The sequence below is a fragment of the Gymnoscopelus braueri genome, assembly GCF_963280865.1.
Source record: "Gymnoscopelus braueri genome assembly, chromosome: 10".
Taxonomy (NCBI): Eukaryota; Metazoa; Chordata; class Actinopteri; order Myctophiformes; family Myctophidae; genus Gymnoscopelus; species Gymnoscopelus braueri.
This window is the reverse complement of record NC_137611.1, coordinates 19,063,976-19,077,902: the sequence shown is the minus strand read 5'-3', so window position 1 is coordinate 19,077,902 and position 13,927 is coordinate 19,063,976. Positions and strand designations below refer to the sequence as shown.

General features: G+C 40.3%; 2 protein-coding genes across 2 annotated transcripts in view; one reads left to right on the top strand and one right to left on the bottom strand.

Moving 5' to 3' along the window:
- Positions 1-66: 66 nt before the first annotated feature.
- LOC308093818 (crystallin J1A-like) lies at positions 67-4,846 on the bottom strand. The gene is made up of 10 exons (XM_080440185.1): positions 4,753-4,846; positions 4,219-4,285; positions 3,670-3,846; positions 3,333-3,431; positions 2,949-3,041; positions 2,701-2,857; positions 1,372-1,487; positions 1,013-1,090; positions 636-775; positions 67-351 (listed from the first exon to the last, which is right to left on the bottom strand). Exons 2-10 carry the CDS (start codon positions 4,283-4,285, stop codon positions 253-255), a joined length of 1,026 nt encoding a protein of 341 aa, XP_080296311.1. The 5' UTR covers positions 4,753-4,846; the 3' UTR covers positions 67-252.
- A 2,933-nt stretch (positions 4,847-7,779) lies between these two features.
- casq1a (calsequestrin 1a) overlaps positions 7,780-13,927 on the top strand; it is an 11,523-nt gene continuing 5,375 nt past the window's right edge. The window contains exons 1-6 of the mRNA XM_080440156.1: positions 7,780-8,208; positions 12,195-12,288; positions 12,711-12,811; positions 12,978-13,089; positions 13,436-13,509; positions 13,909-13,927. The exon at positions 13,909-13,927 is cut by the window's right edge and continues 112 nt beyond it. Of these exons, the coding sequence (XP_080296282.1) occupies positions 7,972-8,208; positions 12,195-12,288; positions 12,711-12,811; positions 12,978-13,089; positions 13,436-13,509; positions 13,909-13,927 (637 nt within the window). The 5' untranslated portion in view covers positions 7,780-7,971. The remainder of the gene's footprint in view (positions 8,209-12,194; positions 12,289-12,710; positions 12,812-12,977; positions 13,090-13,435; positions 13,510-13,908) is intronic.

Sequence of the window (13,927 nt, the reverse complement as noted above, 5' to 3'; positions counted from 1 at the left end):
CCAGAATTGATCAACTTAGGATGAAGCACAAGAACAATAATAAAACAAAGGCTCAACCTTTCCAACATGAATGTTACAAACCGTTTTATTTCATGGACACATGTGAATCAACATGTTGTACTTTTAACAGAAACAAACACATCTAGTTCCTGCCCTAAATACTTTAGACAAAAACCTTCATTTACTGTTCTGTTAAAACTCAACAGTCTCTCAGATGTTCCCAGTTAACATTTCTTCGTAGTAATAACATGACTACTGTTGGTGTTCAACTATCTTTTTTGCATGTTCCAGCAGAGAGTCATATCGAAGGGTCTTGCTCTTCCATGTAGTGGGAATCCCCTGAAGCCCAATCTATGGAAAATAAAACACTGGTTAAACAAATTTCACAAAGTTGTTTCACAAGCGTACTTATATTTTTTATTTTGCCACTGAGCAGACTTCTAGTAACTCAATTCCTGAATCAATCAAATAACCAATCAATCAATGACATGTATTGTTGTTGCTAGATTAAAACATCATCAATCCTGTACTAAACCTAGAACAAATAAAACCATTTAAAAATCCATTGGTATAAACCAATTCCATATGGCAGATATGAGATTTCCCCATGTGACAGCAACTCATGCTCTCAGTACCTGAGCCCCGAGACAGGCCCCGATGAAGGAGCCCCGGCTACTAGTGCATCCCCCGCAGCTCATGGTGTCCCTGACAGCCTGGTCATACTCTGTGGCCGTCAGGACTCCATGCAGTGCTGCTTGAAATGCACCGGGCAAACCTGAAGGGATAAAAGTGCAGAGTGTGAATGAACCAAGGGAGTGTTCATTTCTTTTATGCTGCATTTGTAAAAAGTTACTGAGAATTAATCGAGCACCATGTTAAAGGTAGGGTAAGTGATATTTTTGGGTAAAATTAGTTTTTTTGTTAAAAAGGTTAAAGTACTATATTCTGATAGTAATCAGAAGCTATCAGAAGTACGCTGTTGCCAGAATTCAAGAGAGACTATTGCGGTTACCTCATGTATTTGGAAACACAGTGGGGATTAGCTCCTGGGGTGTCTTGGACAAATTATCCTTTACTTGATGAATATGCGCTGAAAAATAAACAAAAATTAGAACTTTTTATTTGGAAGGTTACAACAATCCTTATGCCAAACCCAAAAGATGTAATTTGTGTGTGCATGCTTATACAGTAGACAAATTGTGCATATATTTGTTTAACTAACAAATATAGTACTGCCTTCAATATCAGGTCAAAGAAAAACAAATGGCATTGTTACTTTAAAAAAAAGAAGGAAAAGCCCCTCCAATATGATGATGAGACCATTATTAACATAACATACGGAAGAGTGAAAATGCTGTGTGCCTCACATACCAACCACAGCTTTGTCCAGGTCCTGAGGCTGCTTTCTGTTCGGGTCACTGAGCTGCTTCAGCACTGATTCCAAGGCTTTCGGATCAGGACCATTCAGGATGAAATGTTCCAGGAACCTGGAAAATTATTCAGCCCGTCTTTATTTTCACTCCCATTGTCAGCGAGATCCCCCTTGTCTGCAGAGGTCGCTTGGTCATTTTGTTCCTCCCTCTAAAAGGGTTTTATACAGTCTACTAACCATTTCATCCATTGAAAACGCGCTAGCGTATACCCACGACCATGCGCATCTCGTGCAGGGAATGATTATCGTATACCTCCGGAAAAAAACCTAGACCACACCACTGGTTTTGAGCATACATTAGATTTGTATTTGGCCATTGTTAATGGACACAAGATTTTCAGTAAATATTTTTATAATGCTCATCTCTCATGTTTTCAACTAGCCAATGTTGTGCAGAATCAACCCAATTTGAAAGTTGTCATTGAACATTTATAGATAGCAGAAATACATTAATAAGCCTTAAAAAGGAAGAGGAGATTCGAGCACTCAAATTTCATTCAAAAAAAAAAATGCCAACATGTTTCATCCAGTTAAGGTCTTCATCAGTTCTCGCCCTTACCCGGTCTAAATATGTTGGCATTTCTATAGAATAAAATTAGTTCTCATTCACATTTTTTGAGTGCTCGGAACTCCTCTTCCTTTTTATGTCTACATTCCCGCTGATCCTAGAAGCACCATACACTTTTAAGACATTTGTATCTCCTGCGAGCACCCGGTTGGCCTGTTTTTTCTCTACATTAATAAGCCATTATCAATACTTAATAAAGTTAATACATTGAATAATAGGCACTTAAAGGACCATAATAAATGTAATTGTCTATATGTAATATGCCATATATGTATTGTACAAAAAAAAAACATTTTCCTGCGGATGGCTTTTTGTACAGATGTTGCCATAGTTATTAAAACCTTGCCGGAATAATTCAGTCAAAGTTAATAAGTCACGGATGTTAGAATTTTGATCGTGATTCAATCTTTTTCCATGGACTATTTTGGCAAGACTTTTCAAACCAGTCTGCGCTTTAAAATGCATTAAAAAGTAACAAAATAACCACAAAATTAAGTTAACTGTGTTGGATTACCTATCTCAATCAAGTTTCAAGTCCCTGCAAGTTGATTTTCATATCATACTCAAAGTAACGGAATCCAGTGATCCAGTGAAAATCTAACAAACCACAGTATGTTTTGGAAAAAGTTTGGCAGTAATGGCAAGTATAGTCAATGGGTTAGACATGCCAGACATGAGCCCCCTTGTCAAATGCACTGACCTTGCTGCTGCCAGAGTCTCTGCCACACATGCGTCATTGTTCTGTGTGACACGGACAGCGTTCTCAACCTTTTCCAGCATGTCAGGTTTCCCTGCATAGCATGCCACCACAGGAGCCAGTTTTGTGATACCATCAATCTGGCAGTCTGTTTCACAACCTGAAGAAATGCAAACATTACAATGCTTCCCTTTTGGGATATCCCAGTTACCATACTTTACTTGCATATAGATTTAGCATTGCAGTTTTACCAGTTTCTTCTTTGCCTGCATCTACATTCTTCAGGAAGTTCTTTAAACTTGCATGTCTCCATGGTCCCTCAATGGGTAGTTGAGGTCTTGGGCCTGGTACAGCAACAATAAATTAATAAATACATAAAATAAAATAAAAAATACAGCATTTTGCTCTCTGCCATGTTATGATTCTTAAAAGCAGTCATTCAGCAAAACCTTAACCTTATAACACCTAACCTACAGTCTCCCTTCATTATAAAAATAGGAACAATAATCAAAGTTTACTTGTAATATGTCATTGTGAAAATGTTTCTTTTCTGTGGCCTTTGACAAATATAGTTTCATCCACTATCTCATGTTTAAAGTAGGGAATACCTTCCTCTTTAGCACCAAATTCCTTACCTCCGCTCTGTCTGTAAGGATCATTGACAGGTGTATCATACTCTGACCCGGGTCCAAAGAATTTTAATGTGCGCTTCGTCAAATCATCAACATTTAGACCTGGTCAAATAGGAAATAACCACATTGTAGACAACAGTCTTCAAATCAAACATTAGACTTACACAAAACACATAACATAACCAAATTGCCAAAACATGAATATGCCTTTTGACGTCATGTGTTTATTTGAATCACAGTGCTAGGCTAATTATATACTCTGTAGAACGATGATTACCACTGCTCGCATTGGAGATTGGAGTATAAATTAAGCTTAACAAGGTTGGAGCGACAAGCCTACCTCCACATATGGACAACGACTCAAGCAGGACATAGGCCTGGTCTCCATAGCAACTCTGATTGCCCGTCTCCCTCTTGTAGAATGGGTTGGCAGACTCAGGGCGGAACTCAGGGTGAGGATTCTCAGACAGGAAACCTTTCAGCTTCTGCAGGTCATACACCCAGTGGAGAGGCTGGGCTGCAGCGAGATGATGGGACAAAAAGGTCATTCATCTGACAGAAGGAACTGGTGGAGCAGATTCCCAAAAGGATTACATTATGCATGAAACTTGCAATTAAAACAAGATGGATGGGTGTCATTTCATTAAGCAGTAGACCATCATCAATTATCTGAAGGTCAACCTGAATAAATATCATGATATTTTCTTTTAATAATAGTCCTACTTTAATGAGCACAGCAATGCCAAACCTCCTTAATTTGATTGCAAGCCATTCCAAATAGAAGTGATGAAACAAAAAACGAATGATGAGCAGACACAATTGGAACTGATACCTGATCCTTTAAGGGGGTTAAGTTAACACAATTCTGATGAATTGGTGTTTTACCTACCTGCTGCATCTGCTACAGCCGATCCAATTATGGCTCCTAGAGCTCTGTCGGCCAGAGCTAAAGCCATCTGTAACAAAGTGATTGATTGATTGATTGCTTGCTTTATTTAGAAGTTTGCAGAAAAAAACACATGAAAGTACAGTTTAGATACAAGGTCAACTAAATAGGATTGAAAATCCCATGAAAGCCTAATGGCTTGTTTCAAATGGGGTCCCCACTCAATTCATAGTGCAGATCATTAATGAATTAAAATGCATTTATGCAGCAAACTAAACATGCAAAGTTACACTTGTATCACACATGTGTGCACGTATTTTTTTCAATAACAATAAAACATCTCTTCAAGGCTTGAAGAGATGTTTGAGCTTGAAGTTCAAGCACAAACCTTGGGGAGGGGTGAAGCCCCGCCCCCGTTCATATTCATTCATAATAAAAATAGGCCTACTGCTGAGTAACTTAAATAACTTTAGGTGTAATCAGCTGCCTAACATTACAGTGCATGATGCAAACATTTGGTAAATAATATCGTCTTACCGTTGAGTACTTTGTCTCGGCTGCAATGTTATGAAACGTGTTACGAAATCAGCTGTTTCCTCCTACGGAATTGTCAAAGGTCCAAAATACCAGACTCGCCCTGTGAAAGCGCACATCAAAACGCGGAAGGCGCGCCATGCACTGTATAACCAGTGGTGGAAAAAGTATTCAAATGTTTTACTTAAGTAAAACTAAACTATCAATACTACAATGTAATACTACAATGTGGAAATACTCTGTTACTTACAAGTAAAAGTCCGGAATTCAAAATGTACTTAAAGTACCAAAAGTAAAAGTAGCCTACTCATTATGCAGGTCATAGGTTACAAATGTATAAAATGTATTAAAATGTTTTGAAAATATCAGATCTACAAGCTCACAATGATGCGAAGCGTTGTGAGCTTGTAGATCGTCCATTTTCAAATAACCAAAGTTTAAATAGGGCTGAAGTGGTTAATATATGTTTTGTAATAATAATCCAAATCTACAAAGTAGCCTAACTAATATTTACCTCTGCGATGTAGTGGAGTAGAAGTAAAAATATTGAAAATTGGAAACACTAAAGTAAAAATTCCTGAAAATGGGACATTCTGCACAATGAGTAGGTTTATAGCCTACTTTTGTATGTACTTTTACTTAAGTTAATTTTTAATGCAGGACATTTACTTGTTGTAACATAGAATCTCTAATGTAGTACTTCTTCCACCACTTCAAACCACTTTTTAAAGATACAGTCATAGAGTTATAGAATAGGCCTACAGTAGTAGTAGGCTAAGTATATGATTATCATAGGCTAGTATTAAATTCGTTGACATTTCCGCTCCAATTGCACTTAATGGAAATGCCGCCGCCTAGCGGCATTCTGTGAAAACGTTACACTGTGGAATACCAGCAGACAAACAAGCATTGCGACAGGACAGTAGCCTAATAGCCAATTAGTCATCAATGACTATGTCTCCTTTCACCTGCGAGCTGAAAGTCTGGCCCACCCCCATCTGAGATTTCTGTTGTTAAAATGTTAAAAAAAATATATTCCCCATTTTTCAAAACAACATTTATAAACATTTTTAACAACATTTTATAGAAAATAGCCAATCTACAAGCTCACAACTCGTTGCATTGCAAAGTCTTGAAAGCTTGTAGATCAGCTAGCCTATTTTCAAATAGCCGATGCAGGCCTGTATAGAGTTTAACTGATTTTGAGGCTAAATTAACTAATGCCACTGGGGGACCCCCTGGAACCCCCTCCATGCAGGACACTAGGGGGTCCCCGGACCCCACTTTGAGAACCACTGGTAGGTATAGATCCTTTTGCTTTGGTCTGCTATCACTGTATGCTTAAACCGCTCTGACAGAGCTGCCAGACAGCTAAAATGTTAGGTAACAGTTCAAACATTTGAAGATGGACCAAAATGTGCATTTGTATATTAAATATACGATATTTTCCGAGACAAAATGTTCCTCAGCCTTAATTCCCTAACTAAATAAGGGAAATAAATGACTGAGGTTGTCCATGTCTACACATTCTCTTAAAGGATTGACTTCACATTTTATATATTCATATGAGCTTTTGCCTCTAAATAATTGTGTGGGCCTAACCTACACTTCTTTACACCTGAGCCTTTATGTTGAACCATGAATCAGTGTTGACACCCCTTCTCAACTCTCTCTCTCATTCTCTCTCATAATCTGTCTGTCTCTCTCTCTCTCTCTCTCTCTCTCTCTCTCTCTCTCTCTCTCTCTCTCTCTCTCTCTCTCTCTCTCTCTCAGTCTACCCATCACCTAACTTTCTGAAATGTTTACAGTAAATGTGACACATTGAGCCACAGTCACAAGCAGCCTGATTTTCCCCCGGTTAGTGACACCATGCTACACTTGGTGCATCTCAGCTCAAGCGTCAGTGCACCTCTCATGTCCCAAACATTCCCCTGACACACATATCCACTTCATACTGCATCCTACAGTAGCCTATACCAATGATTACGTGGGCTTGCACATCCAGCTATGGAATGAACCAGTAGAGGGACAAGATATGAGATCATATGGCAGGTCTTTTTTATTTATAACTCACTTCTCCCCTTTCCATTTGTAAACAAATATTGCAAGTAATCAACACACACACACACGCACACACACACGCACGCACGCACGCACGCACGCACACACACACACATACCATACCATACCACGCTATGCTGTTAAGACCACACAGATTACATAGTAGTTGTGCATGCATTGAGGCACATCAACACATAGACACCTCCCGCCCCCCAACAAAAATACTTTAAGAATGATTTAACTGTTTTAGTTTGTCCTTGGTCCGCGGTTATTGGCCATGACTCCAGCTGACACCCATGTCAGTCTAACGAATCTTTAGCAGGTGCATCAACCCCCGCCCCCCCTCCCCTCCCTGTCCCTGAGTAACCTAGGGCCACATTCTAGCACCACGCCAGAGCCAGCGGCAGCAAACTGGACACCAGCGACCCAGCTCCTGATATGTACTTCGCCTTCCTTACATCCATTATTTTTAGCCAGGATCCGAGCGACCGTCCCCTCTTAATATGGGAAAAGAGTTCCTCGTATTCACACACAGCAGTCTCTATATTCATCTTCCCAATCTTCCTTCGTTTGGCTCAAGATAGCTGGCGCACATAGTACAACGGAGGTCAGACCCCTTCCATTCCTCTTCCTCCATCGTCTTTTTATTCATCTCTGCAATTCTCTCTCTCTAACTCTCTCTCTTTCTTCGCTCTTGTCGTCTGCTGTCCTCTGTCTGCATGGGGTAGCAGGATGTTGCCCACCTCTTCACTCCACCCACTTCAAACTTGTAACATATGCACAGTTGCACACACACACACACACACACACACACACACACACACACGCGCGCACGCACGCACGCACGCACACGCGCACACGCACACGCACACGCACACGCACACGCACACGCACACACACACACACACACACACACACACCTATATTCAGAACTTAGCCCAACCCCTCTCACACCCTATGCCTTGTTGCCAGTTCCCCATGTGGGGTTTTTAATAAGGAGGGTTCAGGAGTTGGTCTTGCTCTCTTCTGGGTGACGCGGTTCGGAATTGCTCCTTTATTATTTCCCACCAGTTCATTCTTTTTTTATAGATATTCTCACATTTCTACCTTTTGAGACTACAGTGTTATCTCTGCATTTTGTGCCAAAGCCAGAGAGGAACCATGAAGTGGAGCTGGGTGCTTGTGGCGGTCCTGCTGTCTTTCGGGGGACTGTCATGGGGTGATAATGGCCTGCACTTCCCTGAGTATGATGGCAAGGACCGAGTACATCACCTGAGCGCCAAGAACTATAAGGCTGTGATGAAGAAGTATGATGTGATGGTGGTGTACTACCATGAGCATCCCGGGAGCAGCCGTGTCGCCCAGAGACAGTTTCAGATGGAGGAGCTCGCCCTTGAGGTGGGTTGGACAACCAATTGGGGGTCAGCCAGATCGTATAGATAGGGGTCGGGATAAGGTGGACTAATAACATGACATGTAATCATATTGACATAACTTCTCAAAATCCACCATATAGCTGTGTTACTTTCATATTGAAAAACACATTTGAGAGGAGTAGGCTATTATAGTGTAGGTTCTGGTGGGTGTGTTTTGATATTTTAGTTGAAAATTGATGTACAGATTTCAGCTTTATCCTGAGTGTTGCTGCTGGAACAGATTCAGTTTTAACCAATATTTTGGCAGGTGAGGTGTTCAAGAGTACATTCGTATTCTTGGTAATATCAAGGAGGAGTAGGTGAGGCTGGGGTGGGGGGGGGTAGGGTAGAATTTGGCAACAAAAAACATATTGTTTACATTGCTGACATTATATTGAATGCTGAAATGAAATACAAGAGATGGGAGGGGGCTGGCTGAGGATATTTGAGGGATGATGCTGTGTAGAAAATAGATTTGCTGGAGTGAGAAATGCTGATAACTGAAGTACTGAAAATGGTGTTCAAGAGGCTGTGAGACAGCATCCTGCGTGGGGCCAAGAGTGCTGCTGATCCGGTGATCCCTGAGGACACCAGATCACAGCAGTCATACTGGCGTATGGTTGTTCACAGTATTGCATTCATGACTCATACATACATGCATGGGCGCGTGCGTGTGTGCGCGCGTGCATGCATGCGCGCGTGCGTTCATGTGTGCGTGCGCAGTGGTGGAAAAAGTACTCAAATTCTTTACTTAAGTAAAAGTACCAATACTGCAATATAAAAATACTCTGTTACAAGTAAAAGTCCAGAATTCAAAATGTATTTGAGTAAAAGTACAAAAGTATTGGCATCAAAATGTACTTAAAGTACCAAAAGTAAAAGTACTAAATATTTGAAAATAGCCGATCTACAAGCTCACTGCGACGCGTTGTGAGCTTGTAGATCTGCTATTTTCAAATAGCCTATGTTTAAAATAGGTTTAAAGTGGTTAATGTATGTTTTATTATATCATAATTTATATCTGAAAAGTAACTAGTAACTAAAGTTTTCAAGTAAATGTAGTGGAGTAAAAGTACAATATTTGCCTCTGAGATGTAGCGGAGTAGAAGTAAAAGTATTGGAAATTGGAAATACTCAAGTAAAGTACAAATACCTCAAAATTGTACTTAAGTACAGTACTTAAGTAAATGTACTTAGTTACTTTCCACCACTGTGTGTGCGTGCTTGTGTGCGTGCGTTCCTGCGTGTGTTCCTGCGTGTGTGTGTGTGTGTGTGTTTGGGTGTGTATGGTACGGGTGTGTGTGTGTATGTATGTACATACGTCCATCAGCATAACATTGCAACCTAACAACTACTGTGTGCTTACAGTAGGGGCAGTGGTCCAAGGTACTGCTGTCATGTGAGATGGTCAGTGGACCTCATTCCTTTCTGAGGAAGAGAGGTTACATCATCATTTACACCCGAGCTGTTGCCTTATGGCCTCATAAACCCTCTTGAACCACAATCTTTTTTCATCATCCAGCGCTCTAACGTTAAAAAAAAATTTCTGAAGAAATAGGTTCAAATACCAACATACCATGTTTTGTTTTGTGTGCAAAACATCAGTTAGATGTTTATACATTGTTTACTAATGTGTCTTAATTTAGCTGGATGTTTCTTAGAACATACAGTAACATTTAGCTGATTAGATAATGCCAATGATTTATGGTGAAATGGACAAGAAGAACGTGTGCCGTGTGAGACTTCCAAGGTGACTATATGGAGCCACAGTACTGGTCACACATTTTAAATTCTTTCTCTATTTAAAGCACCTTTGAGTGTTCAGAAAAGCACTATACAGTTGATGTTGTATGGTTATTATTATTGTTGTTGTTGTTGTTATTCTAATAGTATTACTCATCTCCATAATGTAATAGAATCTTAAACTAAACTCTCAGACTACATCTGATGACACCTGAGACCAAACACTTACTGTACATCCGATCTGTGAAGATATACAGATGGCCTGAATGACCTACTTTATGGAATGCAGTCTGGACTATATTTTGGGGGGTTTCTGGGTTGATAGCATATTGATACATTCATTTCAAAGAGCAATGACAACAGATATGTTTCAAAGCTTTACGGGAAAACATAAAACCATTAAACCAGAAGGCAGCTGTTACAGCACTTGGTCCATTTCTATCTTTTGAGAGGAGCCCAAGATATTCATGTGGCTGGGTGCACAACCCTGACGACCTGCAAGAGATCCAGTGTAGATAATGGTTTCTTGACCATCTGATTTGTGGGCTGATACTGCACATCAAACCAAACCTTGCTGCACATCGTCACAATAAAGCTCAGGTAGCTTAGTTCACCATACAGAATACACCATCAACTCCCACTGTCACCATCCACTGTCCCGTTAGGGTCAGGTTGTCTTGTGACCAACTGCAAGGCTCAGCAAACTCTACACAGTTCCCAGGGTTACTGGCTGGAGCCTTGGCTCATTCAGATCGAATTAAATGGCTGCTCTTTTAAATTTAGAAGGATATTTTAACTTTGTAACACCCATAACCAAGTTCATGACCAGTCACAAAGTCATGATCAATCATTCAGGTTTTTCTCAGACCCATTATTAATAATAAACCCAGATAATAAAAATCAAAGTGAAAGATTAGATATAGAAAAACAGCAGTTTGTATTCAGTATATTTTAAAGACTAGATTTAAAGAGCTGTGTGGAGGTCCTGTGTGTGAGGCCAAACGTTAATAATGTCTTTGAGAACTCATTCCCTCTCTGCCCTGTCTCCTCTGAGTTGGAGAAGAAGCCCTGGTCAAACATGCTGGAGGCCAACACTGGAGGTTCTGGCACCAGCAGTGCCTGGTCAGCTCTGTTGCCTGATTGACAGATTCAGCACCGTACAGTACATGTCAGCGGATCACCTCCTGTCCAAAATAGCCCAGGGGTCTGCTGCTATATTTAGACAGTGCTGCTTTTGTGGTGGATGGAACTCCGTTGATTTTGTGTTTCTCTTGGTGAATATACAACCTGATTGATGTTTGATTTGCCATTCCTCAGTCCTGAGGACCTCAGACTGAATGCCCTGTAGCCTACGCCTTCTGTTAACCAGTGTCAAGGGGAATCGTCATAGGGAATAGTCACCCCCCTCAAACACACGCCATGTCTGAGGGATGATTAAGGTCTGTAAGAAAGTTGGGTCAAAAAAGATTTTCACCCCAAAAACGTATTAACTTATTTACACCATAAGCCACTGCTTAACCATAATGATTGAGCAACCATAACACTATGAATTGATTTTTACATTTTAGATTAGAAACTCTCAGACCTAAACCATTCCTAAAGATTAGGAATTTAGAGAGGTAATGCCCACCTTTTGACATTTAATGCCTTTCTTGGCATTATAAAAAGGGGAGTGATTTTTTTTCAGCCAGAAGAACATGGGCTTCTGTGTTCTATGCATCTCCTCTGGGCTCACGGTGGAGGTAATTGAGGAATTCTACACTGCCCAAAAGTTATTTTAGACCATACAGCTGATTTTCAACAGGCAAATATAACAAGTTACAACTGCAACAATATGTTGCAGTTGTAACTTACAATATGTAATATGTGGACATTAACTTTCTGTGTGTGTGTGTGTGTGTGTGTGTGTGTGTGTGTGTGTGTGTGTGTGTGTGTGTGTGTGTGTGTGTGTGTGTGTGTGTGTGTGTGTGTGTGTGTGTGTGCGCACACACGTGCAAAACCTTGTGAAGTGTAAAATGATGCTCTATGTTGTTTTATTTAATAATAACATAGAGCACTTTCAGTTTTGCTTAGGAAATGTTTTATTGATGATGCGTTTATTTTGTGCTCTGTCTGATGGAGAAGTCAATCACATACCGTAGTCATGTTTTCTCAAGTTGTACAGACTTCAGTATATGAGATGAATGAAGTTGAAATCTTCAATTAACACTGTGTTTCATTTCTCAGCTTGCAGCCCAGGTCTTAGACGAATATGAAGATGAAAAAATCGGGGTCGGTCTCATTGATGAGAAGAAGGACGAGGGTGTTGCAAAGAAATTTGGTAAATACACAGTGAGTTTGAGATTGCTACATATGAAAGTTATTCAATTCTCAAATCAGACCAGTGGTTATTATTAATATGCCATTCACAATCGGAACTAACCTCTCTGATTAGAAATTGACCAATACTGACTTTTACTCCCAGATTTTCAAACTCTTTTGGATGGCAAAGGTGTGGAAAGGGTAAATTAGGTTACACACAGGTTGTACTGGAATGGATATCTGCAGTCAATAGCAAGAATACAAAACCAACCAATGGACAAGTCTGACCTCTGGTGGATTTGAGACCTAACGGCTAATTGTCTACGACTGTGTAGCTTACCATTAATAACTGATTGTCATGACAATAAGTTACCTCAATTATATTTAGTTGAGAATCAGTTCAAGTATGAGCTGGGCTTAACATCTCTCTTTTTTCCCCAGACCTCGATGATCCCGACAGTATCTATATCTTCACGGCTGATGAAATCATAGAATATGATGGAGAGCTTTCACCAGACACGCTTGTGGAGTTCATCTATGATGTTCGTGAGGATATATGCTACCAGTTAATAGCTTGCTTTATCTAGTACAAATATCTCATGAGTCACAATTGTATTATTTTTAAGGAGCGTCTGACAGCCTCTTACTCTGCCTCATGTCCATCCTCTCTCTGTCTCTGTCTCCTCCGACAACACAATGCTCCCCTAGGTCCTTGAGGACCCAGTGGAAATTGTTGACAGCATGAGGGAACTTAAAGGCTTCCAGAACCTTAATGAGGACACCAAACTGGTGGGCTACTTTAAGGGTCTCAAGTCTGAACGTAAGAATGCATGAGAAAATGATTTAATCTGTTGCCAATTTTCACTTTAATCATTATCATAAGGGTGGGGGTGGCGGTTAGAGAATACAAACTATTTAAAATACAGAACGGATTTGGCAACAACCATGTATGTTTCACAGTTTTTAATGTAAAATTGGAATGAAACTACCAAGCATCTACTATATAGTATGATGGTGTTTTCTTGCAGACAAGGACTAATTCACTCCCTCAGTTCCTGTCAGCTAGAGCCACCATTATGGGATGGAGTATAAATGAAGCTATAGATATAATTTCATGCAGGGGCGGTTCCTCTGAAACAGCTTGATGGATGCCTATACATTTTCAGATTTTGGGGCGTTTGAGGATGCAGCTGCAGAGTTCCACCCTCACATCAAGTTCTTTGCAACATTCAATCCCAGGGTGAGCAACATGATCCCTACCTGGCTTACCTACTGAAGTGACCTTTCTGTTTGGTAGAGCCTTTTCAAGTTTATTTACTTGTTCCTTTCTGGACAAGCAAAAGAGATGGGATTCAGTATTATCTCCAGTATTGAGCTTGTTGTCTTGAGTTGTGAGAACAACTTCACCAGAACAGCCCATTCTGGTAATCAACCATAACTTGTTTATTGCTGCACCAAACACCACAATGCTCTACCAATGTGAAATATCACCCTAAGAATGTGCTAGTCACCAATTTATCAAAGGGTTACTTGACATACAGAATGTTCTCTCTGTACTGTAACACAAGTAACATCAGGAGACCTTGTGAAAGTACGTTTTCATTTACTGTACTTGATGGTTGGATCCACTGTGGTACAGATCGCCAGAGCTCTGGAGC